The sequence below is a fragment of the Alexandromys fortis genome, unplaced genomic scaffold (genome assembly GCF_014885135.2).
Source record: "Alexandromys fortis isolate MF-2015 unplaced genomic scaffold, M_Fortis_MF-2015_v1.1 scaffold_24, whole genome shotgun sequence".
In the NCBI taxonomy this organism is placed as follows: Eukaryota; Metazoa; Chordata; class Mammalia; order Rodentia; family Cricetidae; genus Alexandromys; species Alexandromys fortis.
This window is the reverse complement of record NW_026067906.1, coordinates 2,473,636-2,498,504: the sequence shown is the minus strand read 5'-3', so window position 1 is coordinate 2,498,504 and position 24,869 is coordinate 2,473,636. Positions and strand designations below refer to the sequence as shown.

Sequence of the window (24,869 nt, the reverse complement as noted above, 5' to 3'; positions counted from 1 at the left end):
GCAGGGGTTGGAGGCAGAGGCTTGGAAAGCGATCGCTGGCTCAGTTTCATTTCGTTATCACGTTAGACCATCCACAGTGACGAATACGACTCTGTCACTGTCTGTCTTTGTTACATTTTTATTGATGTGACAAAATGACCAAGGCAACTTACAGAAGGGTGTTTGGGGGGCTTACAGCTCCAGAGGGACAAGGGTTCATCACTATCACGGCAGGAAGCATCATAGCAGGCAGGCGGGCAAGGTGTGGAAGTAGCAGCTGAGAACCCACCGCTCAAACTACAAATGGGATCCACAAGCAAAGGTAGAGGGCACACGGTGAATGGCGTGAATCTTTAGAAATCTCAAAGCTTGTTCCCACTGACACACCTCCTCCAACCAAGCCACACCTCCTGATTCTTCCCAAACAGTTCCACCAACTGGGGACCAAGTTTCAAACACACGAGCCTGTGGGGGCCATTCTCCTTCTTATCACCGCCTGCTCAACAGTATCCTAGTGACTACGGGAAGCCCACAGTGGCTCCCTCATGATAACTGTTAACCAACAACAAATGCTAGGCTAGGCATTCCTGTAAAGGTCTGTGCGCAGAAGATGTCTCTTCAGCAGAACAGCCGTCAGTTATAGCAAGTGCCATTGAACATGTTAGTATCAGCCGGCTCCTCCAGTCTTGCATCTCAAAGACAATTATTCCACAGATAAAATCCTGCCTGATACGGACAGGAAACCTTGTCATGGTTTTATTTATTTATTTATTTTTCTAAAAACTCATCAGTGATCACTTCATTATCCAATATGGGTACATTATGATTTATCTTATGTGGCTGTTTTTTTTCTTAAATATTTTATTTATTTATTTATTATGCATACAATATTCTGTCTGTGTGTATGTGTGTCTGCAGGCTAGAAGAGGGCAACAGACCTCATTACAGATGGTTGTGAGCCACCATGTGGTTGCCGGGAATTGAACTCAGGACCTTTGGAAGAGCAGGCAATGCTCTTAACCACTGAGCCATCTCTCCAGCCCCTTGTCATGGTTTTAATATCACTGTGAATTTCCTGAGTTATTGATCAGTGAGCATATTTAATATATATGTCAGTAAATTCTATAAACATGTCAATTTAATCTTTTGTCAAGTTTTAAAAAATTTTTGTTTTTGAAATGAAAGTATAATTACATCATTTTCCCTATTCTGTTTCTTCCCTCTAAATTTTCCCATGTACTTGCCTTCCCCATACTCTCAAATTCATACTTCTATGTCTTTAATTGTTGTTATACATACACCTAAATATATAACTACAACTTGCTCAGGCTGTGTAAAGTTACCTGAATGTGTATGATTTCAGGGCTGACCACTTGGGACAGCCGAATGGGGGCCTCTTTGCAGAGCAGACTATTTCCTTAGTTACCTACAAGTCTTTGTCTAGGGCTGAGGTCCCGTCTGCTTTCCCCTTCCATGTGTGGGAAGTCCTTCTGTCGAAGTGTTGCTTTCATTGGTTAATGAATAAATCTGTTTTGGCCAGTGGCTTGGCAGAATAGAGCTAGGTGGGAAAACTAAACTGAATACTGGGAAAAAGAAGGTGGAGTCAGCGAGAAGCCATGTAGCCCTGCCAGAGACAGACACTGGATGGAACTTTACCCTGTAAGCCACAGTCACGTGGCAATACACAGATTAATAGAAATGGGTTAATTCGCAGGGCGGTGGTGGCGCACGCCTTTAATTCCAGCACTTGGGAGGCAGAGGCACACGGATCTTTGTGAGTTCGAGTCCAGCCTGGTCTACAAGAGCTAGTCCCAGGACAGGCTCCAAAGCTACAGAGAAACCCTGTCTCGAAAAACAAAAAAAAGAAAAAAAGAAAAAAAAAAAAGAAAAAAGAAATACACTTAAGCCATTGGCCAAACAGTATTGCAAATAATATAGTTTCTGTGTGATTATCTCATGGTCTGGGTAGCTGGGAACAAACATGCAGTCTCTGCCAACACATGTCTACTGGTGTCGTCCTTGTGCAGATCACGTTTAGACAGCCACATTGGTGAGACTTCATGGATGTAGATTCTCTAGCATTTTCAGAAGGGGAAATCTCACAGCAAACATCCCGTTTCCTCTGGCTCTTACCATCTTTCTGTACGATCCTTCAGCCTTAAGGCAGAAGTTGTGTTGTAGATTTAGCAGCTAGGTCTTGGCATCACATGGTCGGTCCCTTGTTCTCGGCATTTTGATTGGCTGTGGTTTTCTATAATGGCCTCTGTTGCAAAGAGACATTTTATTGCTGAGCGACTTTGCCAAGTTTTTAATTGGTTTATCTATCGTTTCCAATATACATTTAAGAGCTCTCTATACTCTGGATACCCGTCTCTGGTCTGTGTCTAATGCCCTATTACACTGGTTTGTTTTCTTTTTATCCTCTGAGTGTTTGTTTTCAGGGTGTTTATCTGTTTGTTTGTTTGTTTTTTTAAGATATTTTCCTGAGAAACAAACTTGCCTCAAATTTGTGATCCTCCTGTTATGATTATCATGAGCCTGTGTTATGATTCCAGGCATGGGAATCATGCCTGGTACTAAGTTTTTGTTTTTAATGTACCCAAGTTTATCAAACATTCCCTTTATTATTTGTCCATGCTTTTCTTTTAAGGAAATCCTTGCTACCCTCAATGTATAAACCTACTTTTCTCATTTCTTTCAGAGCTTTTAAGTCAGTGTGGCTTTTCATATTAAATAAGTCTTTAACCTATCTGGTCCTGGTAGTTTTTGTGGTTAAAAGTCAGGACATATTTTCCTTTTGACTTTTCAGACTGTCCAGGGACGAGCCCACCTTCACAGAAGTGTGAGGTCCATGCTTTCATGTGGCAGCTGTCCACACTGGATGCTTCTGTGCTCTCAGTACAGGTTCTTCTTCTCCTGCAACACCACCATGCCGACAGCCTGCAAGTCTTCCAAACTTACTCTGGCAGTCTGGGCTCTTTAGTTTTGCCTATCCACTTTATAATTTACTTTTGAAGTTCCTTCAAAAATGTTACGGGTCCAATTATTAGAATTGCTTTATATTTACACATTTATTTGGAAGGAATTGACAGTCACATTGCATTGACCCTCCCTATCCATAACATAATTACTCCTTAAAACAGTAATTAGTGTAAAATGTCATGTTATCCAGACATAGTAGCTGTTGTAGAATAATCCTTTTGTACTTTGTTTTTTTTTCTTTTTTTAAAAAAATATTTTATTTATTTATTTATTTATTTATTTATTTATTTATTATGTATACAGTGTTCTATCTGCGTGTATGCCTGCAGGCCAGAAGAGGGCACCAGACCCCATTACGGATGGTTGTGAGCCACCATGTGGTTGCTGGGAATTGAACTCAGGACCTTTGGAAGAGCAGGCAATTCTCTTAACCACTGAGCCATCTCTCCAGCCCCCTTTTGTACTTTGTAATGGTGTGTCTTTGCCAAGGTGCCTTCTGATTGGTTTCTAAAGAGCTGAATAGCTAATAACTAGGCAGGACGAAGTTAGGCCTTCTTGTCTTTGCAGTTGGTCTCTCTCTCTCTCTCTCTCTCTCTCTCTCTCTCTCTCTCTCCCTTTGGTTATGGTTTAGTTCTTATAGCTTCGACTTGAGTACCAGTGGCTTCAGAGACACCACCTCTGATGAGCTTTTCTGTTCTCCGCTGTCTGTGGAATATTCCTTTACACTGTGTGATTACATGTCACTGTGATTGGTTTAATAAAGAAGCTGACTGTCTGAGAGTTGGACAGGTAGGGGTTAGGTGGGACTGGCAGACAGAAAGAGAGGTGAGGGAGAGGAAGAGCCTCAGGAGTCATGAGGAGATGCAGAGGAAGCAGGAGATGAACTTGTCGTACTGGAAAAAGTTACCGAGCCACATGGCAGAGTGTAGATAAGAAATATGGGTTAATTTCAACTGTAAAAGTTAGCTAGTAACAAGCCTATTGGCCGAGCACCTATAATTAATAATTCTCTGTGTGGTTATTTGGGAACTGGCTGGCGGGACAGAAAAGTATACCTACAATTGTAATTTCTCAGGGTTCACACCTGTGCACCCCTGCCCACTCACCTCACACCCGTGCACGTCACTATTCTAACGACTCCCAGAAACCCAGCATCCTTCACTCGAACTACTAGCCTTCCTTTGAACATTTCCCCAGCTTGGTTTAACAGTGGTGCTCACCAGCTGAGCTCTTTCTTCTCACGCCTCCCCATCAGCTCTCTTCATACTTGCTTCTCTCTGTATGATGTCACCAAAACAACGCTTCGGACGGCTACCAGGAATGTCTGCGGAGTTGGACAGAGACTCCTTCCCTGGCTTTTCAGACGTGTGGACTGACAACATTCTTTTGGAATGTTCTTCCCTGCTAGGCTGCCACGATACTGGTTCCTGGTTTCTATGCTTCCCTCTGGTCTTTTCTTGCCTCCCTGGCAGGTTTATCCACTTTCATCAAGTTGTTTTATTAAAACATCTCAAGGCCCGCAATCAACTTCAAGTGTTAACGCACTGCACGTGTTTTAGTTAATGCAGTACTCACACAGGTTTTGAGGGCACAGCACTGACACACTTGTACACAACTCGTATCAGATCAGGGTAGCTGTGCATTTGTCACCTTGGGGATCTATCACGTGTGGTACTGAACCCCTTTTTACTCTGTGTCCTCAGGAAATCTCGGAGCTTGTTGCTCCATCCCCACACAGATGCAGAACAGTTACACGCTCTGATTTCTATACTACCCTTTTCTTTAGGAAAATCCCTTGCTTCCCTGAATCAGTTTATCATTTTACACACTGGGAATCCAGAAATGATCCTTGGCAACCACTCTCGTCTTTCCAGTCCATTCCAAGCCTTCAGCTGTGTCATGTATCTGTCAAATGAATTCCATTCTCTTGATGGCCACATTTTAGTTATTTTAGTTACCTTCACTTCTGTCTGGATTACTGACTTAGGTTCCTAGCTGGCTTTACTGCAGCCATTCAGCTACCAGGAAGATTATTTCTCCGTTGGAAAGGACAAGATGCATGTTTGGTCCCCACAGTCCTCTCCACTGTAACCTGTCCCATCTCTGGGCTCCAGTCTGTTCTGGTTCTTAGACAGCACCAAGCAGGATGGGTCTCTGCATTAGCTCCTGTTTTCCAGCTCTCTCACTTCAACTCCCACTGAAGCTGAGGCCAGCGCTTCTGGGACTCTAATGTGCACAAGTCTTGGGGGCTCTCATTAAAAGGTGTGATCTGATTTGGTTAAATCTGGGGTGAGGCCTGAGACTGCGTCTTTGCTAAGATCCCACACGATGCTCAGACCAACTCTCCAGCAGTCAATGTGGAGGAACAAGGCTTTAGCCCTCAGCTCTGGTGTCTCTCAGGAGAACTGTGTCTGCTCTCACCTCACAAACACTAGCGGTCCAGCTGGCTCTCCAGAGTCATCTTCCTGTTGGTTCGTGAGCTATTTCATGCTATCGTTCGCTCACGGCTGTAACCCGGTCCCCAGTCCCCCTGACCTAGTGCCTGGCTCATTTGTCTCTTGTGAGATGAACACCATCCGCTGGATCAGTCCCTGACGCAGGCTGAGTCACCTTCCTTCACTATGCCGACACCACAGGCTCATTGCCTTGAAGTGCACAACCACAGGAATCCAGCTCATCTCTGGTTAACAGTCACAGTATTTTCTACCCCAGGAGAAATGTACTCATTTGGGTTTACAGGGCAATGGCCAGAGGCCTATTTGATTTGCGATGTATTGACGTTTGATTTGCTATATATTGACTTTTCTCCTCTCACAGGCTGGTTGGAACTAGTTCACCAGCACCCCAGATTCTACTGGGCCAGGCACAGGTGAGGCAGAAAAACAAGCAAACAAAAAAGAAACAAAACAAATGCCAGTCACTACTGTCAGATCCAAATCTATACCTTAGTGGGCAGGGTGGCTCAGAGGAGGGCAGAGGCAGAAGGAACAGATACACACTGAGTACATCCTTACTTCTGGTCACAACACACACACACACACACACACACACACACACACACACACACACGATTAAAGGATTGCTTAAGCCAGGTGTGGTGGTTCATGCATTTAATCCCAGCACGTAAAAGGCAGAGACAGGTGAATCTCTGTGAGTTCAAGGCCAGCCTGCCTGTTTTACCACAGCAAGTACCAGGCAGCCAAATCTACACAATGAGACTCTGCCTCAAATAATAACAAACATCTGTACAAATAAACAAAAAAAGACCCGATTTAAATAAAAATTGTTGCTTAAATTCTTACAAAATTCATTTCCGCTTATATTTAGAAAAGGGAGTGACTAAAAGGCCGAGGGAAAATGATGTGATAACAGCTGCGCAGAAAGGCCAGAGCTTTTGCATAGCCTAAGTTACAGCAGGAGGATAGGATACCCGAGCTTAGTGTACCAAACACACAACAGGAAGAGGCAGTGTCCCCGTTGCCAAGAGAACCCTGCTTTGCCTGCAAAGAGGCGGTAATGCAAAAGCTAAAACCAAACAAGCAAATTCACAAACGTGTGCGTGGTTGGGATGTAAAGCCCACAACTGTCATTTCCTTTGACTAATAACCAAGTAAGAATAATCGTCACATTTAATATTAGAGAGGACGGCTCTTGACACCGAATTAAATATACCAATGCATTATCTGAGAAAACACTGCTGGTCTCTAAACTGGAAGTTTTAAATACATTGTAGTGGGTTGTGGTTTACTTTGAAATGAAAATTAAAACAAATTCTTACAGTCTAACAATTCGGGAAACTTGTCGACATGTTCAATTAAAAGTACATTTGAACTGGAACTGGAGGGAGCACTGGCTGCTCTTCCAGAAGACCCAGGTTCAGTTCCCACACCCACATGGTGGCTCATAACCAAACATAATTCTAGTTCCAGAGGATCTGATGCCCTCTTCTGGCTGCTACAGGTACCACATACAACATACAGACAGATGAAACATCCATACACATTAAAAAAAATTTTTTTAGACAAAATCTTATATGTTTGAACTTATGTTGTTGTTGCTATTATTATTATTGAGACAGGGTTTCTCTGTAGCCCTGGCTGTCCTGGAGCTCACGCTGTAGACCAGGCTGGCCTCGAACTCACAGATTCATTTGCTTCTGTTTCTTGAATACTGGGATTAAGGGCTTGCATCACCACTGCCCAGAAAATTTATATCACTTAATTGTGTATCAGTGAGCTTGTTTTTCTCTGCATGGGGTGTTCCTAACACATTAAGTGCCCAAGTGTTAAGACAGAACAGCAGATGTAAATGACTGCTAGGAAAGTAAAGAAGAAAATAAAATCTCTAATGCTGTTAAGAGGGACCAGCAAGACGGTTCAGTAAGGCACTCGCTGCCAGGCCTCATGAACTGAGTTTGATTCCCGAATCTATTTGGTTGGGGGACAGAACCAAACTGTCCTCTGGCCTCCATGCATGGGCACAGTGGATTGTGCTCACTCCAACACACACACACACAAATGTAAAAAATTAACATAGCATTAACATCAGTATGCAATGAACTGCACAAACATACATAGTTTTTTCTTAGAAGCACAAATCTGGAAGACTATTTTTTAGACAAATTCTTCTTTGGCTGACATTCCAAGGCACACAACTGTCTTTGTTTCATCTTAAGGATGAATTTGCAGCTCTGCTAAAATAAGGAGTGATTTTAATTATGCGTGACCTCGAAACTTTAGAAATGGTTATCCCCCATTGCAGATTTCCAGTTTAGAGCATCCTTTCATCAACATTAGCAAATCCTGATGTTAGATGACATTTAATAATCAGAGTTACTCATTGCGCCTCCTTTTTCACTAAGCTACAGTGGAGAAGCATACTCTGTGAAACAACGTGAGGAAGGAAGCTAACACTAGGATTCTAAGTGACGAGGCAGGCGGCTGAGGTCTTAACTGTCTGGGGAGTTAGGGACTCAGAGCAGAGACTCAGTCCAGCCCAGGCCTTGCTTGCCTTCCACGCCTCGTAGCCGTGTAACTCTGGGCAAACTGCCTCGCCCCTAAGACTGCTTTGTGTAATGAGAGAATCCATGCGGATGCGTAAGTAAGGAGGTAAATGCTAAGTAGCACACGGTGGCTATTTTTACGGGGACCACAGGACTGTGATGAGGATGCTCCTGAATCTGATGCAGGAAGGCTATTAGATACTCATCCATAATACTACATTCCTAGATGAGTGACACAAGCTATTCGAGTTGGCAATTACTCTCAAATTATTTTATTAGCCAAATGCTAGGCCAAGTAGTGCTCAGTGCGGTGTTTTCTGGGAACTGGCGGGATAATCCTCAAGTTTCCATCGTAGGTAAAGAGCCGGAAAGGACATTTTAAAGCTACAACAATTAAGGCATTGGAGAAGATCAAATGGGAAAACTAGACAGAAGAGAAGGCCATTAGAGAAAAAAAAACTTAGTATGTTTAGTGAATGTAATTCAAATAAGCAAAGAAACAGTGTGGATTGAGGACATGTTTTAAATTATCAATCTGCATCTGATAACTAAATTACTATATTTAAAATTTTTTAATTTATCATTAAAAATAAAACTTAAAATGAAAAAACAAAAGAATAGCTAGAGATATATAAATCCTTTCAGGGATTTCTGAAGAGAATTGAAACAAAACATAAAGACAAAATGATCATTTCCCAAATGTCAACACAGCTCGACAGTCAAGACAAGTGACAAATGAGAACAGCATGTTTGTGGCTTCCAGCAAAAGGGCAATCACTGGAATTAAGTGACCTAGAGATAAATTTTTAAATGAACAAAACAATAGAAAAGTGAGATTATACAAAAAGGCAGGTTAAGAAGCACAGATGAGCAAGTCAAAGCTACACAAATCTCTAGATGTGAAGTTAGCTTGGCAATACTTCCTGTTTATCGTAATAATCAGAAATAAACACACATCTAGAAAGGTGGCTTGGCAGGTGAAGGCACTTGCCGCCCAGCCTGACGACCTGCGTGTATGTGAGCCCGGAAGGCACCATGTGTAAAAGCACTCTCTCCCACTATAGCCATAGATTCATATACACACACGTTCTGCCCTCCCATCAACATGAGGGAGTCTGCTGGGACACTGTGGCTCCTAGGAATGTCAGAAGCAACACCCACAGAGTCTCAGTGACATGACTTCCCAAGGAAGAGTTGAACAAGGGCAACACCAATGGACACATCAAAGTGGACAGGAAGAGTATGCGAGGCCTCAAACGTATAGGACCACTGGCAGCTGAGATGGGAAAGAACCAGTTCTCTCTAGTAGGAAAGAGCACACCAGCTAGGCATGCGGCACCTGACGGTCATCCCTTCAAACACACACAAGTAACCCTATATAGACTGAGACGTAATATTTAGAAATACATATGCACATACATTTATGCATGTGATAACAATTAGTAAAAGAAGAGGGGTATACGGGAGGGCTTGGAGGGAGGATGTGGGTGCTGGGAACGAACTCTGGTTTTCTCTTAACTGCTGAGCCATCTCTGCAGCCTCCAGAAAATCTTATATTACTACTGAGAGTAAGCATTTGTACAAATATTTCAGAATGAAGTCAATGCTCTGAAGCTCTTTTTAAAATTTCCTATCCTCGAAAGCAGATCCATCTTTGGAACTGTCTGTGAGGCAGACTGGCCATTCAGCAAACCGCAGTAGCCCATGACAACAGATCCTCCTTAGGCTTTGCAAAGGGAAACCGTGAGAGGGGGACCCCAGGCCAGTGGGGTGGAAGCCTGCTCTTCCTGTCAGGGTCCTCCTACCCCCAGTTCTTAGTGACCCTGGGCCCACAGCCAGCTGGTCACTGCTACTGAAGGTCTGTGTACCCCCAGTGTCTGTCCCCTAGCTCCTGAGGCTGGAAGACAAGGCCTCTTCTCCAAGTTTCTGGATTCTAACAACCTCACCCTCTTCCTGGGAGACTACATCAATGGGCGCACAGTGTCTGCTTCTGGCAAGGGACAGCATCGATTTGTTATCTGACGGTACACACGTGCCTTCTACTATTTTTCAACTGTCATTTATTCTTTAACCATTTCTTTATAGAATACAAAAGCTGCTGCTTGTAGAAGCATATGCCACACAGTGACTAAAATCACATATTCAAAAGTCAAGTAGAAGTAAAAAAAACAAAAACAAAACCCAGTCTCATTATTTGCTTGCTAACTAGATGGACTTGGGGCAAATTCCACCAATGAGGTTAAAGTATGGGAGGCATGGAGAAAGAATTTTGACTGGATCAACACACCCTTCCCTGTTACAAAATTAAAGTCTTTTAAAAAAAAAAAAAAAAAAAAACTCTTTTCATATGATGTCTGGAGGATTTTCACTTGAGACATCGAAAAATGTAATTCTGTTCCTTATACTTTATTTTGAAACAGTTTCAAATTAGGGAACTGTTGCTATAAAAACAATAACAGAGGACAATGAGGACGGGAATAACAATGCAGATTGTTAAATTTTGTTACAACTGTCATGTTGAGTTTTCCCCCTAAATCTCCTGACAGTTGGTGGCATTGTGCCCTTTACCCACACTCTGACAATGCTGTGTTCTAAAGAGTAGACCATTCTCTATCATAACCACGGCACCACTATGAACCCGTGAACACTGTACTCTCATCGAAAACTCGGTCTACATTGAATTTTTGTCGGTTTTCTCCCCTTGGGGGTGAAGTTGAACCCAGTCCTCACGGCAAGCAGGCCAGTGTCAGTCAGATGCCTTAGCAGTGCTCCATAGATTTTTCTACCCGACCAGGACCTCCGAGAGAACCGTGTTACATTGCATTTAGTTGTGATTAGACACAGAACCGGCACATAACAGCCCGTCTGCTGACACACTATCCCTCGGTCTAGCCAGTATCTTCTAAAGGATATCTGTTTTACGTTCTTTTCTTGCGGATGTTGTCAGCAACAACGCTGCGGCGAGCATTCTTTCCTAGAGATCTTTGCGTTTAGATCTTGTCCATTCTTCAGGGTGACTTACTATATGTTATCCAGGGTCTCCCTGAACAGCATAAGCTGAAACAGTTGTTTTAGCTGCAACAGTTTAACACAAGGGACTCCTTGCAGAGGCCTGGAAGTTTTGTCAAGACTAGAGAGGGCTGGGAGGGAAGTGGAGATAGCAAACACACTGACCAATGACCTTTTAAAGGCTGGGGAACAAAGAAAGGGACTGGACTGTCACAGAAGACACTCAGAAGGCCCTTGGGAACTAAAACACTTAGTTCCTAAGGAGGGAAGAGGAATGTTCATTAAAAGGACATTTTGGAGAGGAAGAGGAAATGCCTGACATTCCTTCTCCATCCCCTCTTCTACTGAAAACAAACAGTAAAGAATTTAGCCACCATAAACACAGAAACCCACCAAAAATCTGCAGTGATCTGGAAAAAAGAAAGTTTAAAAGCACATGGAAAATCAGAGTCTTATCTCCCGCGAAGAAGAAAATACTGTAGGAATTAGGAAGAATGAAATCGAATCACTCTGAAACGTGTTAAATGTAAAAGACAAATTAAGTCAGCCAGAAGTTTAAGTAATGGGACTGGCTGGCTGGTTCAGCAACAAGGCTCGTTATCTGTGCCTGAGGATGTATGCGCATACGTTGCGGTCCAGGTGTAATAGCGTCTATTTTGTCTGGCTGTCCCAAGAACAGAAGGGAACTGGCAAGAGACAAAACTAAGGGAGAGCCAGTGCTGGCCTGAAGAGCCAAGATCATGGGGTTGTGAATCTCTCGGAAGCCCCAAGATTTCATAGCCTGTAACTTCAGAAAGTGCCAAGGACTGACTGAGAAGTCTCCAGCAAACGCATTACTGCCTCCGTAGAACTCACTGTCGAGGAAGGATCAGGGCCACTCGTTTCACCACCTAAGCAGCTCCCAATGCTCGGACCCTGACGGGCACAGCGCACAGGAGGGCTAAAAGGAAGGTCACTTTATCCCACAGCCCCACAGACGGCCTTGCATTCCTCTGGGTGGGCAGGAAGTTCTTCATGCTGACAGGCAGGGGAAGAGCCATTTCAGAGCGCTACGCTACCCCAAGTCATTAATCTCCTGTGAGAGGCTCACCGCTGCTCCCGCATTCCTCCAGTGCCTGTCCTCTCATCTCAGAGGATGTTGCTCTTCCCCAGGAAGAGGAAGGAACCAGTTGTCACTGGCAGTGTGGGCTGAGAGCTGCGGGCATTTTCCGCATGCCTTCGCCTCAGCCTCAGCTGTGGGAACTGGGGATGCAGCTTAGGTTCCCAGGCAGGGGGGGGGGGGCGGTGCTGTCACCGGGGCAGAGTCACGGTGTAGAAACATGGTACCGCAGGAAGTTAGAGGCAGAACAAAGATCTGCAGCTTCAACACCTCCGGCGCCCAGAAATGTGCTATTTCCCGAAGGGAGCCGCAACAGTCATTCACTCTGTGAGGCAGTCAATAGCATATCATAAAGAAACCTTTTGTAGAGTTTCCTGCTATAACATGAACACGCTTAACATGGAAAAAGAAACCTCTCTTGTCCTCAGGGGTCAAAGAGACAGAACAACGTATTATCTAACCAGGACAATTTATATAATTTGATTTGTACACAATTTTTGGTAAATTCATCAAATTTTCTTTCCCCATGACTCTGAACCATAAAGAAGCTCAAATTAGCAATTTTTTTTGGGGGGGAGAGGGTACACTTGAATAAAAGAACCTGGACTTACTGTCATGATTTTTACTGAAGGGTAGATTCATGTAGGTAGAAAAAGACAATCTTGGCCGGAGCCATTTCCTTCCCAGAGAGATGAATTGAAGACTAAGGTACTGAGAGCTATGTTCAGAAAACAAGAGGCCATGTTCCTTTAGCACAGTACACATTTCTGCTGTTGGAGCTTTAAATGCAGTCTCTGCGGACCCAGGGGAAGGCCGGTTTTGCATTTAAAACGTTGGTGGTTCTTATAGCATGTGGCTGCGGTGTTCTTTAAGAGTGAGGGTCCAACTATCCGGACAGTTTCCCCATCTCTGGTTCTTCTCTTTTAAAGACTGGATCTGAGGAACTACAAGGCCTCTTTTTACTGACAGGTGACCCATGGATGCAGGTTTTCCTCATCTACTTTTGTTAAGCATGCACCTTCTATTCCTTCACCGCCTTTGACAATTTAATTATTTCACATATCTCAATTTTATAAAAGACTAATTTAAGGTATTTCTTAAATCTTTTAAAAATCTCTCTCTCTCTCTCTCCTCTCTCTCTTTTGGTTTTTCGAGACAGGGTTTCTCTGTAGCTTTGAAGCCTATCCTGGAACTAGCTCTTGTAGACCAGGCTGGCCTTAAACTCACAGAGATCCGCCTGTCTCTGCCTCCTGAGTGCTAGGATTAAGGGCATGCGCCACCACTGCCCAGCAAAATTTCTCTTTTATTTCTACTAAGTACCCTAGAACCTAACATTCAACATTGCTGTGTAATTTAATGCATTTACTATTAGATGAAATAAAGACCAAAAAGTCTTTAATGAAAGTTGTATCGAAGGAGGCACCAGTTAAGAGTCCAGCGGTCACGTGTGTATTTCCTTCCAAACCATCAGTTCAGGAGCGGGACACACACACTGCAGGGCCACCGAGACAGTGCTTAAGGCTTACTATAAGCCACTAGCACATCTGGGTTTAGAAACCGTAAGTGTGTCAGACAGCGGTGGCGGATGCCTTTAATCCCAGCACTTGGGAGGCAGGGGCAAGTGGATCTCTGTGCGTTCAAGGACAGCCTGGTCTACAGAGTGAGTTCTAGGACAGGCTCCAAAGCTACACAGAGAAACCCTGTCTCAAACCCTTCACCTCCCCCCCCAAAATAAGAAATTGTATGTGTTAAACTTACAAATCAAATGTAGCATTATAAGCCGCTTGCACAGCTTAAAAACCTCAAAAAGAACCTTCTCCAATTAAAAGAGGCTTGTGGGTAAACCCCAGAAGTTAGCACCAGGAGAGGGGAGGGCGCAGGAGGCTAATGTACCATGACTTACAGGTTCATCTGCTTTTTTTTTTTTTTTTTTTTTTTAAATAAGATTGAAGTATTTATCTTTATCTGTGTGGATGTTTACTCTGTATGTATGTCTGTAAAATAGAGTGTTGGATGCCCTGGAACTGGAGTTACAGACAGTTGCTAGTTGCCATGTAAGTCCTGGGGATTGAACCTGGGTCCGCTGGAAGAGCCAGTGAGTGATCTTAGCCACTGAGCTGTCGTCTCTCCAGCCCGCATGGGCATTTTAAGCTGTCAAAGTTATACATTTTAGTTTAAAGACATTTAAATTTGCAAACACCGTGTTCTTTCAAGTAAGTCCTTCCAAATCTTTGCTTACATAAGTAGTTAGGAACTGAAATAACTCTGAACGAGTTACACAATGTTGTCTGGTAACCAGGATGTACTGTTGCCACAACACCGGTGGAAGTCTTCTGTCTGAAGTCTACTCTCCCTGTGTCCACATGTGTCAATACAACATTGTTTTCTAGGTAGTATGAGCCATCTGGTCCATGAAAGTGGGCACCCTTTCTCTTCCCTCGAACAGGCTGATGTCAAATCTTTGCAAAAGAGAAGCCCATGTGCTTTGCTGAGAAATACGACGTTAAATGACAGTTGGCAGTGTATTTCCCAAAGTCCCAGAGACGGCCGAGAATCTCCTTTCCCTGGTTCTAGAGCCACGACAAGAAACCCACAACTATTTTTCTCCTCATGGCTCTGTCAGAAGGAGGCTGAGCAGAAGATATGCCCAGCTGCCCGGAGATCACTCAGGGCTCCACCTTACTGTCCTCTAGGAGAGGAGATAGGGAGTCCCACAGCCGACATCCAATCTGTCAGGAAATCCTCTTGGCTCAGCCTTCAAAATGTCTTCGGAGCCCGGCCATCCATCACCACCTCCCCTGAGCCAGCCTGTGTTAAGCCCCCACTGCTGAGGCTGACAGCTTCCTCCGTTTGCTAGCTACTGTCCTTGTTCTCATTGTTACTGCAGGACTTCCTTCCTCGGAGGGCACCAGCCATGTGACAGGTCTCTCTCTCCCCCCACCCCTCAGACAAGGTTTCTCTGTGTAACAGCCTGACTGCCCTAGAACTCACTTTGTAGACCAGGCTGGCCTCGACCTCATAGAGATCCCACTGCCTCTGCCTCCTGAGTGCTGGAGTTAAATGTGTGCGCCACCACCGCCCGGCATGATGGGTATTTTGTCCACACTCTGCAGCCTTTTGCTGCTGCCCAAAGCCTTTAGTGTGATCCACTATCCCATAAACTTTATGTTTTTAATCCAAGACATGCCTGTTTCCCTGATGAGGGTGTAAGATGGATCTTTGCTGGGCAGATTTTAATTGATTGTTTTCTTCTCATTTCTTTAAAACCGAGAATGGGGAGCAACACAGAACAGCTCCTTGATAAATATTTGCTGAGCGACATGGATGTATATGAGTGGGTACCCTGCCAGGAGTCGCTCACATCTGCCATCTGTTGGGTAAGGCAATGCAGAGGACCCAAACTAGCCAGGTGTGGAGGGAAAAGGTCGAGCAAGGCAAGAGGATCACAAGTTTAAGGTCACCCACAGTACAAAGCCACCCCTCAGGAAGGGAGGAAAGTGTGTGTGTGTGTGTGTGTGTATGTGTGTATGTGAGTGTGTGTATATGTGTGTGTGAGTGTGTGTATGTGTGTGTGTATGTACATGCATGCAAAAGATGTACACACAGGGAAGAGAGAAAGAGAAATCCAGAAGTAGATTATTGTACATTTTATTACCATGGTGCAAATTTTCAAAAGTCTCGAAGGAATACACTAATTTTGCTTTGCTTACCTGAAATATTCTAGTTAAAAAAAAATTCCTACCCATCTCTGCTCAGGGTAAGGGCTCATTTCGCCTGGAAAAGTCCTCTATTGTCACCTCAGGAGACTAAGAATCTCTTCTGGGACACTACCCTTACCAACACGTCCTTGAAAGCTTGCCATACTTGACGTCAAGAACCCTGAAGCTGCCATTTGTTCCCTCCACCGAGAGCGGGTGCTGCTGCTGAGCTTGGCGATGCTTCTCCATGCGGCCCGTCTTGATTTTGGCCAACAGTTTAAAACTCTGCTCATTTTGGCTTTTTTTTCTCCCCTTACAATGTAACTTTAACTTCTCAGTTTATTATAAATAATTAATTTGACCTGAAACACTGTCCTCAACTCTAAAAAAAGGCACGCACGTTACACTTATACTGCGCACCGTGGCTGGGATAAGGCTAAAGACACTGTCTCTGCTCTTTGAGAAGAATTCAGGGTTTGGGGGACCAAAAGAACAACTGTAAGAGTTGTTGCCTGCATTTTGTTTATCTACCTGTAGGACAAACAATAAAGCTAACACATTAAAAACTTAAGACTATAATTTGCCTAAAGGTAACAAGTTTTTCTCTCTCTCTTTGTGTGTGTGTGTGTGTGTGTGTGTGTGAGAGAGAGAGAGAGAGAGAGAGAGAGAGAGAGAGAGAGAGAGAGAACAAGCTGGCACATCTGTAGGTGGAAGTATGTAGGTAAATGTGGAAATCAGAGGTCAAATTCAGGAAGCCACCCACCATGGCTTTTGAGAAGCCAGACTGGCCTTGCTAACTAGGCTAGACCCTGTGCTCCGTGAGCTCGCAGACCCATAAATCTAGCCTCTCCTCGTCCAGGATTACTAGCTCTCGCCACCAAGCCCAGTTCATACAAGATTCTGGGAATGCAGACCCTCTGCTTTACATGGCCTGCACTTTACAGAGAGTGTCCGAACCAATGTCTCCAACTTTATTTCTATAACAAAAGTGGTGAAGAGGACCTGGGACACCCTGCATACATAGCAAATGCTAAATGCCTAAGCACATTTTATTTTATTTTATTTTATTTTATTTTTTTGAGACAGGGTTTCTCTGTGTAGCTTTGGAGCCTGTCCTGGAACTTGTTCTGCAGACCAGGGTGACCCTGAACCCACAGAGACCTGCCTGCCTCTGCCCCAGAGTGCTGAGATTAAATTAAAGGTGCACCTCACTACCCAGTTTTTTCTTTATTTTATTTTTTTATTTTTTTTCCCTTAGTGCTATCTTGTCCCCTGTTAGGAATGGAATCCAGAAGTGCAAGCATGCTAGCCAAACCTCAACTAAACCCCAGTCATCCCAAACTCAATGCTCAATGGCAGAACCTTGGTCTACGTTTATGAAAATACTAGGATTCAAACCAGAAGCCTGAAGAAAAGATTCTTTTAAAAGCTTCTATGTTCTTATTATATAGAAAACTACATAATAAGCGACTTGATATAATCAAAATAAAGATTAAGGCATTTGAGAAGATCAACATTTTAAAAACATGTCTATATAATAGCCAGCACCAGCCCTTCGCAGAGAGACATTTATTTATTTATTTATTTAGGTACGACCAAGCTTTAAAAAAAAAAAAGCTCGGTAACATCTTATTTTGACCCCCAAATAATACATCAAAATTTCTGCCAGGCATTGGAGACAGAAGTGTAAACCAGAAAGATACCAACGGTTACACTGCAAGCCTTAATTCTTCTCCATAGGAAGACCTGGAGGACAGCCAAGTCTCTCTGTAGTGTGCTCTCATGTGCTAGGCGACTGCCTGCTGACACGTGCCAGCCCTTCGTCTTCTGGCATGGAGTCTTACTAGTAACTCATGGTGGCCTGAAACACAAAGCCCTCTGCCTCTGCCTCCCAGATCCGAAGATGAGAGGCACGCGCCGCAGGGTTTGGCCTCCCTACTTCTCAAATCAGCTACCTGGAAGGTGTCTGAAAAGTGAGGCTACTGATGTTAGACTGGCTTTCTTACAAAAATCCACGGTCACATAATTCAGGCTAAAGCTTCCTTCTTGTGGGCACTGTAGTATTCAATCCTACTTGTGTTTATAACAACTGTCAAACTGTCATGTTTCTTACCCAGAACCCCTCTTCAAAATCTCACAGACACCTTGTCAACTAATTGATTCTGGTACCGCTGGGTTACCTCCAAGGGACAGACACCCTTTTGCCCTGGTTGGTAACAAGCTCATCTTTCACAGCCAACTTGGGAATGCTGGGAACCCTCAAGCCATGAGCCTCTGCAACATTTAAAGCGTGCTGGCAAGGAGCCAGAGCCGCCATAAGTACAACAAATATTTTCAATGATCCGAGATAGTTTCTCGATCAGGAACACTAAATTTCAGGACCACGAACACTGCTGGATAAGTTACAACCTAACCATAGGACGAAACACTCAGCTCACTGGAATGTATAAGGTCAATGACATATGTTGGGACAAATTCATTGAAGACTTACTACAGGGAAGGCATTGTGACTAATTTTAGACAGCTAGTTAATGCTTAATTCGACAAGTTATTCATCCATGCAGAAATGCTGATGGGTTCTACACATGAGCACTTTAAGTGCCTAGATCAACTTCACCAGCTGACCCCGGGCTTTCCCTCTGGTAGTGAGCTCCTGGCTGCCACCATGTGGCTGGCTGATACCACAACGTCTCATGAGAAGATGTCCTCTGCTGGGCATCAGTGCCAAGAGCACACTTTGTAACTGGAGTACTTTCTGGCACAGGAGGAACTCCTCTGCAGTCCATACTATTCCAGCCGCTACGCCAGGCTGTGTTTCTTTACAATCTTACCTAAGGTATGGAACTAAATGGACAGCCTAGCAGTAGCTGTTCTCATCGCAAGGCTGTGCAATCAGCGGGGTGACCCGTGGATCGATGTAGAAGAGTGAGCGGACTCAGAAGGTGAAAGGCGCAAGTTAATTCGGAAGCCTTTGGACATTCAGTGTGTAGACTAGTGGATAATTTTTAGAAACAAAGTTGCAAATATTAGGGATCTTTTCTATCAAGAGATTAACAAAAACAAAGAGAAGGAACTGCCTGCTGTCCTTAGAGCTTCTAAAGGCAAGTCTAGATGGCAAGCATCTCTGGAAGACTTGGACAAAGCAGGCAGTCTGTCCTGTGGCAGCAGTGTAATATACAAAGGGCAGGAACAGGGTAGGGGTGGGGAGCGGGGAGCCAGGAGAGTCAATTAGACTGAGTTTAAGGTCTTCAAAGGAAAAGCTGTTCTGGAATGGTTGCTGCTCCCCCTCGTGGCTGAGAAACCTACAAGTGACTTGTGCTAAGCCTTGCTATGCAGGAATGTTAGGCTGTTATTCAACTCATACACTTCTTAAGGAAATCGATTGTGGCAAGTAATTTAACACTGCTGAAGTTAAAGAAAAAGAACTTACTGTGGCAGAATCGAAAGAAAGGACATCCACGACAGGGGGAGAGGAACTCTGCAAATCCATCACCTCAAGTTTTGGATTAATCTGTGTGCAAACATAAAATAAGTTAATGTGATATCTTCTACATAAGAAACCAATACTATTTGTAAAAAAAACTAATCAAATAGTATTCTTAATATATTCTAGAAATAAAGAATATATTCACTGACAAGCATATACTATTGGCAAAACATGAATCTACTAAAGCCTACTAATGTAAAAGAGATTACTATGTTGAACATAAAGCCAGAAGCAGTTATTTTCAAATTATAAAAGCAATGTAATTCACCTACAGGGGAATATTAAAGTAGAAAGACCCACCTCAAGAGATGCAGAAAAAAATCCTAGCCAGTACATTAAAAAAAAAAAAGAAAAAGAAAATGTTAAGATGTAAGAATCAGAGGGACAAGCTTCACTCAAAAATGGGTGATTGCCTGTGGAGAAAGAATCAGACTCTACTGTTGCCAGCCCCGCTAAGGGGAGCGAAGAACACTGCTATCCCCAACCAACATATAAACCCAAATGCATTTCAGCATGAAGTTAAAACATGGACACATCAAATACTTAAAACTGAAGAAAATTCACCAGGAATTCATGGGAAAGCCTAACACTTCTGTTGCCGTTAAAGAAGTCTCAAGTACACAGACAGGAGTGCCACAGACAGTTCAGAAGCAAGGCGCGCTACACAGTAGGGCACGGTGGCTACATTAGTTAACAGACGGATGACGGACAGTTCTGAACACTGACTAGGTCCGTGGATCCCTGCTAGGAAGGGAAGGCAGGGGCTAAGTAGAACCCAAATGTGATGTCAGACTCTAGAATACTCCAGGACAAACACGTTAGATCTTCATTATAACCAGAGGCAGAGAATGGCGTCTGGAAAACTGCAAAAGCAAAGTAGAAGGCAGGGGAGAATGTGTCTGTGATCACACCTGCTGTGGGATCACAAGGAATACCATAAAATTAACACACAGAAATGGAACAGAGGAGGTAATATGATATCTAATATAAAAGGGGCAATAACTAAAATCTCTACTGAAAGCTTTCACACGGAAACGCAGAAAGCCCACGGCAATAAATCCACAGGAGTGAAAACCTAAGGGCTGATGACAATATGCAGAGGAGCTCAGCGGCCTTATTCACGAGAAAAGTGAAAATTAAACTAACACCATGGGAAAAACCGGAGAGCTTGGCGTGTTAGCAGTGTTCAGCGCTATGTAACAGACAAACCGTGAACTACACCGTGCCGAATGCCTGTAATGCGACGTCACTGACGTCCACGCAGCTCTGTACAACATACAAACGTAGCACCTCATGTTACACACGCATCTCAAGGTTTTTATACAAAATGAAAAGGCTGGTTATAGAAAAAAAATACTCAGTACAATCCAGTGGACCCCAAAGTTCCCGACCATTCAAAGCACAACAATATTTAATTAGAGATTTGGAAATATGTATGCAGTAAAATTACAGAGAAAACAGAATGATTTTTCTGGACTGATGACTGCCTCTGAGGGAAGTTGTTTCTAAATTCAAGGGCCCCCAAAGCATACCACATTAAATCTACTCACCCTATACGGACGGCAGGACCCTATAGCAAACCAATGGGACTACCACTCAGAGCACTCGGGTCCAGAAGAAAACGCTGGCTCACTGCTCAGCGACAGAGGACACTTATGAAGGACATACAACTTAACACAACTTCTCCACACAAAAATAAAAATAAGACAAACTTTAGAAAACAAGTCAGAGGGGTTGGAGAGATGGCTCAGTGGTTAAGAGCACTGACTGATCTTCCAGCAGACCCGGGGTTCAAGTCCCAGCCCCCACACGACAGCCCACAATTGTCTGTTAACTCTAAGATCTGACACCCTCACATACACATGCAGGCAAAACACTAACACACATAAAATAAAAAAGATAGGGTGAGAAAAAGAGCCTCCCAGGACGGTGGCAGGGTAGGGGCATGGTACCAATGAGCCAAAGGACGGTGGCAGGAAAGAAAGAGACTGAAGTTTGACAGAGGCCAGATTACGAAGAGTGAAGGAGTCTGGGAGAACCAGGAGGCTGAAGTGTGAAGCGCTTTAGCGAGATCCACCTGGGAGAGACGGACCCTGACTGCAGGCTGAGCCCCGGCTAGAACAGCTTGTTGAGCACCCGGGCTTGATGGGCACAGCTGGAGCTATAGTTATTACATTTCATTTCTGTGTGTGTGTGTGTGTGTGTGTGCACGTGCACACTCACACACGGGAGTGCACCGTGGTACATGTGCAAGAGGTTTAAGGAGAATTTGTGAGATTGGATTCTTTGCTTCCACCAGGTGGATCCCAGTGACTTGAGTCAGGTTGGCAGGCTGGGCTGCATGCTCTGCTGAGCCAGCCTGCTGGCCTGCTGGTTTTGTTGTAGGGACTGATCTCACGATGGCTGTGCACAAGCTGGCCTCAATCCCCCTGTGTCTCCCAAGTGCTGGGATTACAGGCGTGTGCGCCACCGGGCTCGGGCTCTAGCTGTAGTTTCAGGAATGTTTATCCAGCCCACTGTGGTAGAGAGGGGGTGTGCAGCTGGAAGACACAATCCGACCAACACCCCTGCTTCCTTCCGGAGGGTCCGCAGCACAAAACCAGCACCTCCTCACCCAGCTCGGTGAAGACCCCTCCTGTGAAGACACCTGACTTCACTCTTCACTGTTGGGCAAGCTAGCGGGAGACGGGTTCCTCTTCTCTCTACTGCCATCTAGTGTAGACATAAAAATGCTCAACTAGTTGGTTTCCTCCTCTGAACTGGAAATTGCTCAGGAAGCTAAGTTACAAGAAAAGCGGAGGAACCTCCAGTAAAAACCTTTTCGGCTGTCTGTCAGCTCGGAATGTATGTAATTCCTAGTGTTTTACTGCGTGGCAGCAGAAAATGCTGTCACATAAAGTCAAGTTACCTAAATGGGTGGGACTGAGGCTGGGCTGTCATCGGCTGAGCAGGGCGGTGTGTGTGTGTGTGTGTGTGTGTGTGTGTGTGTGTAAAACTGAGGTCACTGAATGAGGAGGAGGTTGTGTGGAGTCTTGAAGGCCCCTCCACACCCTGCTCCGAGGGTCTTCATCACCAAGGAGTCCAACAACATCAGTGCCTGTACTGATGCAGTCTGTAATGTTTCGTAGGCTGCATGCTCATGAAGGGCAAGGAACGGGTGGGTCCGAAAGCCGGGACCTCCAGCACAAAGGGAGACCCGGCAGTCTGAGCTTTTATGAAACGGAAGCGCAGCGATAGATGGGTAAAGATGCGCAATGAGCCATGGCGCCAGGGCTGCGACGCCAGCACTGCCAGCTCCAACTCCACTCACTTCAGCTCTCGTGCGGATAAAAGCATTGCCGACTTCCAGTATCTGTCCTTGTGGCAATATGAAATCAGTTATGCAGAGGCATGGGAAAGTATTGTATAGGCGCTAAGCATTCTTACTGCTATTACTGCTGTCATATAAGTGCCTCAGGATATTTACTGGGGTCAAAAAGCATAAGCATGTACTTCGGTTAGAATTAAAATCCAGGATTGGTAGATAGGCAACCATATTTTCATCCTCAGTGGTAATGTTCCTAACCTTATTAAGGTTAAAACCTGATGTAAGATAAGATATTGATCACAACAGAATTTTCAACAAGGAATCATGGTCAGGCTATCAAAAAATATTTAAGTAAAAGGATATGTCCTGTCCTGCTAAATAGCATGCTGAATTTCATATGCAATTTATAGAGAATGGTGATATTCAAGTGGCCATTTTGAAATTGAAAGCAATTAAAATAATTATTTTATTAATAATTTTGACTATGCCTTCTAATAGTCTGCCAAGCCGAGGAGAACGATCTGACCCACTAGTTTCATAAGGATCTATCCCTTCTAATGCTTTCTGGTGTTTCCATTAAATATGTAAATGAAGACAAGGCTCCAGAGGCACTGTTACGCAAATGTCAGACAGGACTACTCTTTGAAAGCAGGGTTTCTCTTTTCTTCCTGGAGCAGTATAGCTCAGTTCTCTCTCGTGGCAGCTGGCGAGGCTGACATGAACTTCTCCTACTAATGCATCCGGGCTAGGCGGACCCCTGGGTAAAGACTGCGCTTTCCCGACATCACAGAACACAGGTCTCCTGCTTCATTTTAATTAGGACACAGTGGCGGCTGTCAGTAGCCCAGAGGAGGGGACACAGGAGGGGCACCCACACAGCAAGGCTTCTTTCATGGTTCACCTGCCTTCCTCTGGTGTTTTCTCAGATCCATGTGGCTGTCACCTCTCTATCCGTGTAAGGATTAATAATTCACACACCTGAGACTCTGCAGGGTTCCCGACCTTTATACAAATAGAGTGGTTAAGGCTGGCAAGCTTTGCCCAAAAACGTCACGCAGAAGGTTAGGAAAACATAAAGTATAAATCATAGGGAGTTGATACTGCTCCAAACTCAAACATTAAACAATCCTGGCCTCTACAACAAGAAGAGAAATTACTTCAAAACCTTTTCTTAAAAATAGTAATTTTATATTTTCTTTAAATTCGGAATACTCAACGTTTTCAGTTTAAAAATATTTCTGAAGTAATGTAAGTGCCCCTCCTAAAGCTTTGAGAGAAATTTTAACCCACAGAATTAAGTATTTTAAACATAGTTTATCACAAGTGAGCATAGTAATTTTCTCCTGATCTTCACGACATCTGTGTGAAAGTTTTACCTGTGTTTTTCTTTCTGTGACGGATCCATATCCATTAATGTGAGGACTTAAAAAATAATGTGATAGCGGTGTGTGGTGGCGCACATCTTTAATCCCAGCACTTGGGAGGCAGAGGCAGGTGGATCTCTGCGAGTTTGAGGCCAGCCTGGTCTACAAAGTGAGTTCCAGAACAGTCAAGGCTGTTACACTGAGAAACCCTATCTCTAAAAACCAAAAACCAACCAAACAAAAACTTCCAAAACCTTAATAACTCAATTATTTTTTTTTTTGAAACCGCTAAAAATATGCTCTCTACAAAGCATTATTGTTGCGGGAGGTCCTTCCGCTCCTCCAACCAATAGCTGCTGTGATACCAGCCCATTGGGGCGTGGTCTCTCTCCCTTTAAAAAAGCGGCTACTTCCTCTGATCTCTCTCTCTCTTCACTTCCTGCTCCCTTTATTGACTTTTTGCAAAGATTAATTAAGGCTCTGGACATAGGGGTAACAGACCCAGAAGCTAGACGAATACTTCTTGAATATCTAGCTTTTGAAAATGCAAACATAGAATGTAAAAAGATAATTGGGCCTTTAAGGTCTAGATTAGCACCTATGGATGAATGGATTCAGCATACAATCTCATATGGGTCTGCCAGGTCCTCTAGCACAAGGCAACGCTGAGATTGATCAATTATTGATTGGAAGTGTGTTGCAGGCCTCAGAATTTCATAAAAAGATCACTTCAATAGTATAGGCTTAAAGAAAGAGTTTTCCATTACATGGCAACAAGCTAAAGACATTATAAAGAGATGTCCTACTTGTTCTTTCTATAATCAAACACTGTTGCCTGCAGGGAGTAACCCAAAGGGTACTGAAAGGAATGAAATCTGGCAGATGGATGTGTTCCACTTTATGGAATTTGGTAAATTAAAATATGTACACCACACCATAGAC

At 44.0% G+C, this 24,869-nt stretch overlaps 1 protein-coding gene across 3 annotated transcripts in view; it reads right to left on the bottom strand.

Annotated features, from left to right (window-relative positions):
- Poc1b (POC1 centriolar protein B) overlaps window positions 1–24,869 on the bottom strand; it is an 84,019-nt gene that overhangs the window by 5,450 nt on the left and 53,700 nt on the right. For 2 of the 3 annotated variants that reach the window (XM_050135488.1, XM_050135489.1), the window contains one exon: window positions 19,200–19,280. In XM_050135488.1, coding sequence (XP_049991445.1) covers window positions 19,200–19,280 — 81 coding nt within the window. Of the gene's footprint in view, window positions 1–2,123; window positions 2,243–19,199; window positions 19,281–24,869 lie in introns of those variants that run through there. The other variant, XM_050135490.1, reaches the window with a different exon arrangement.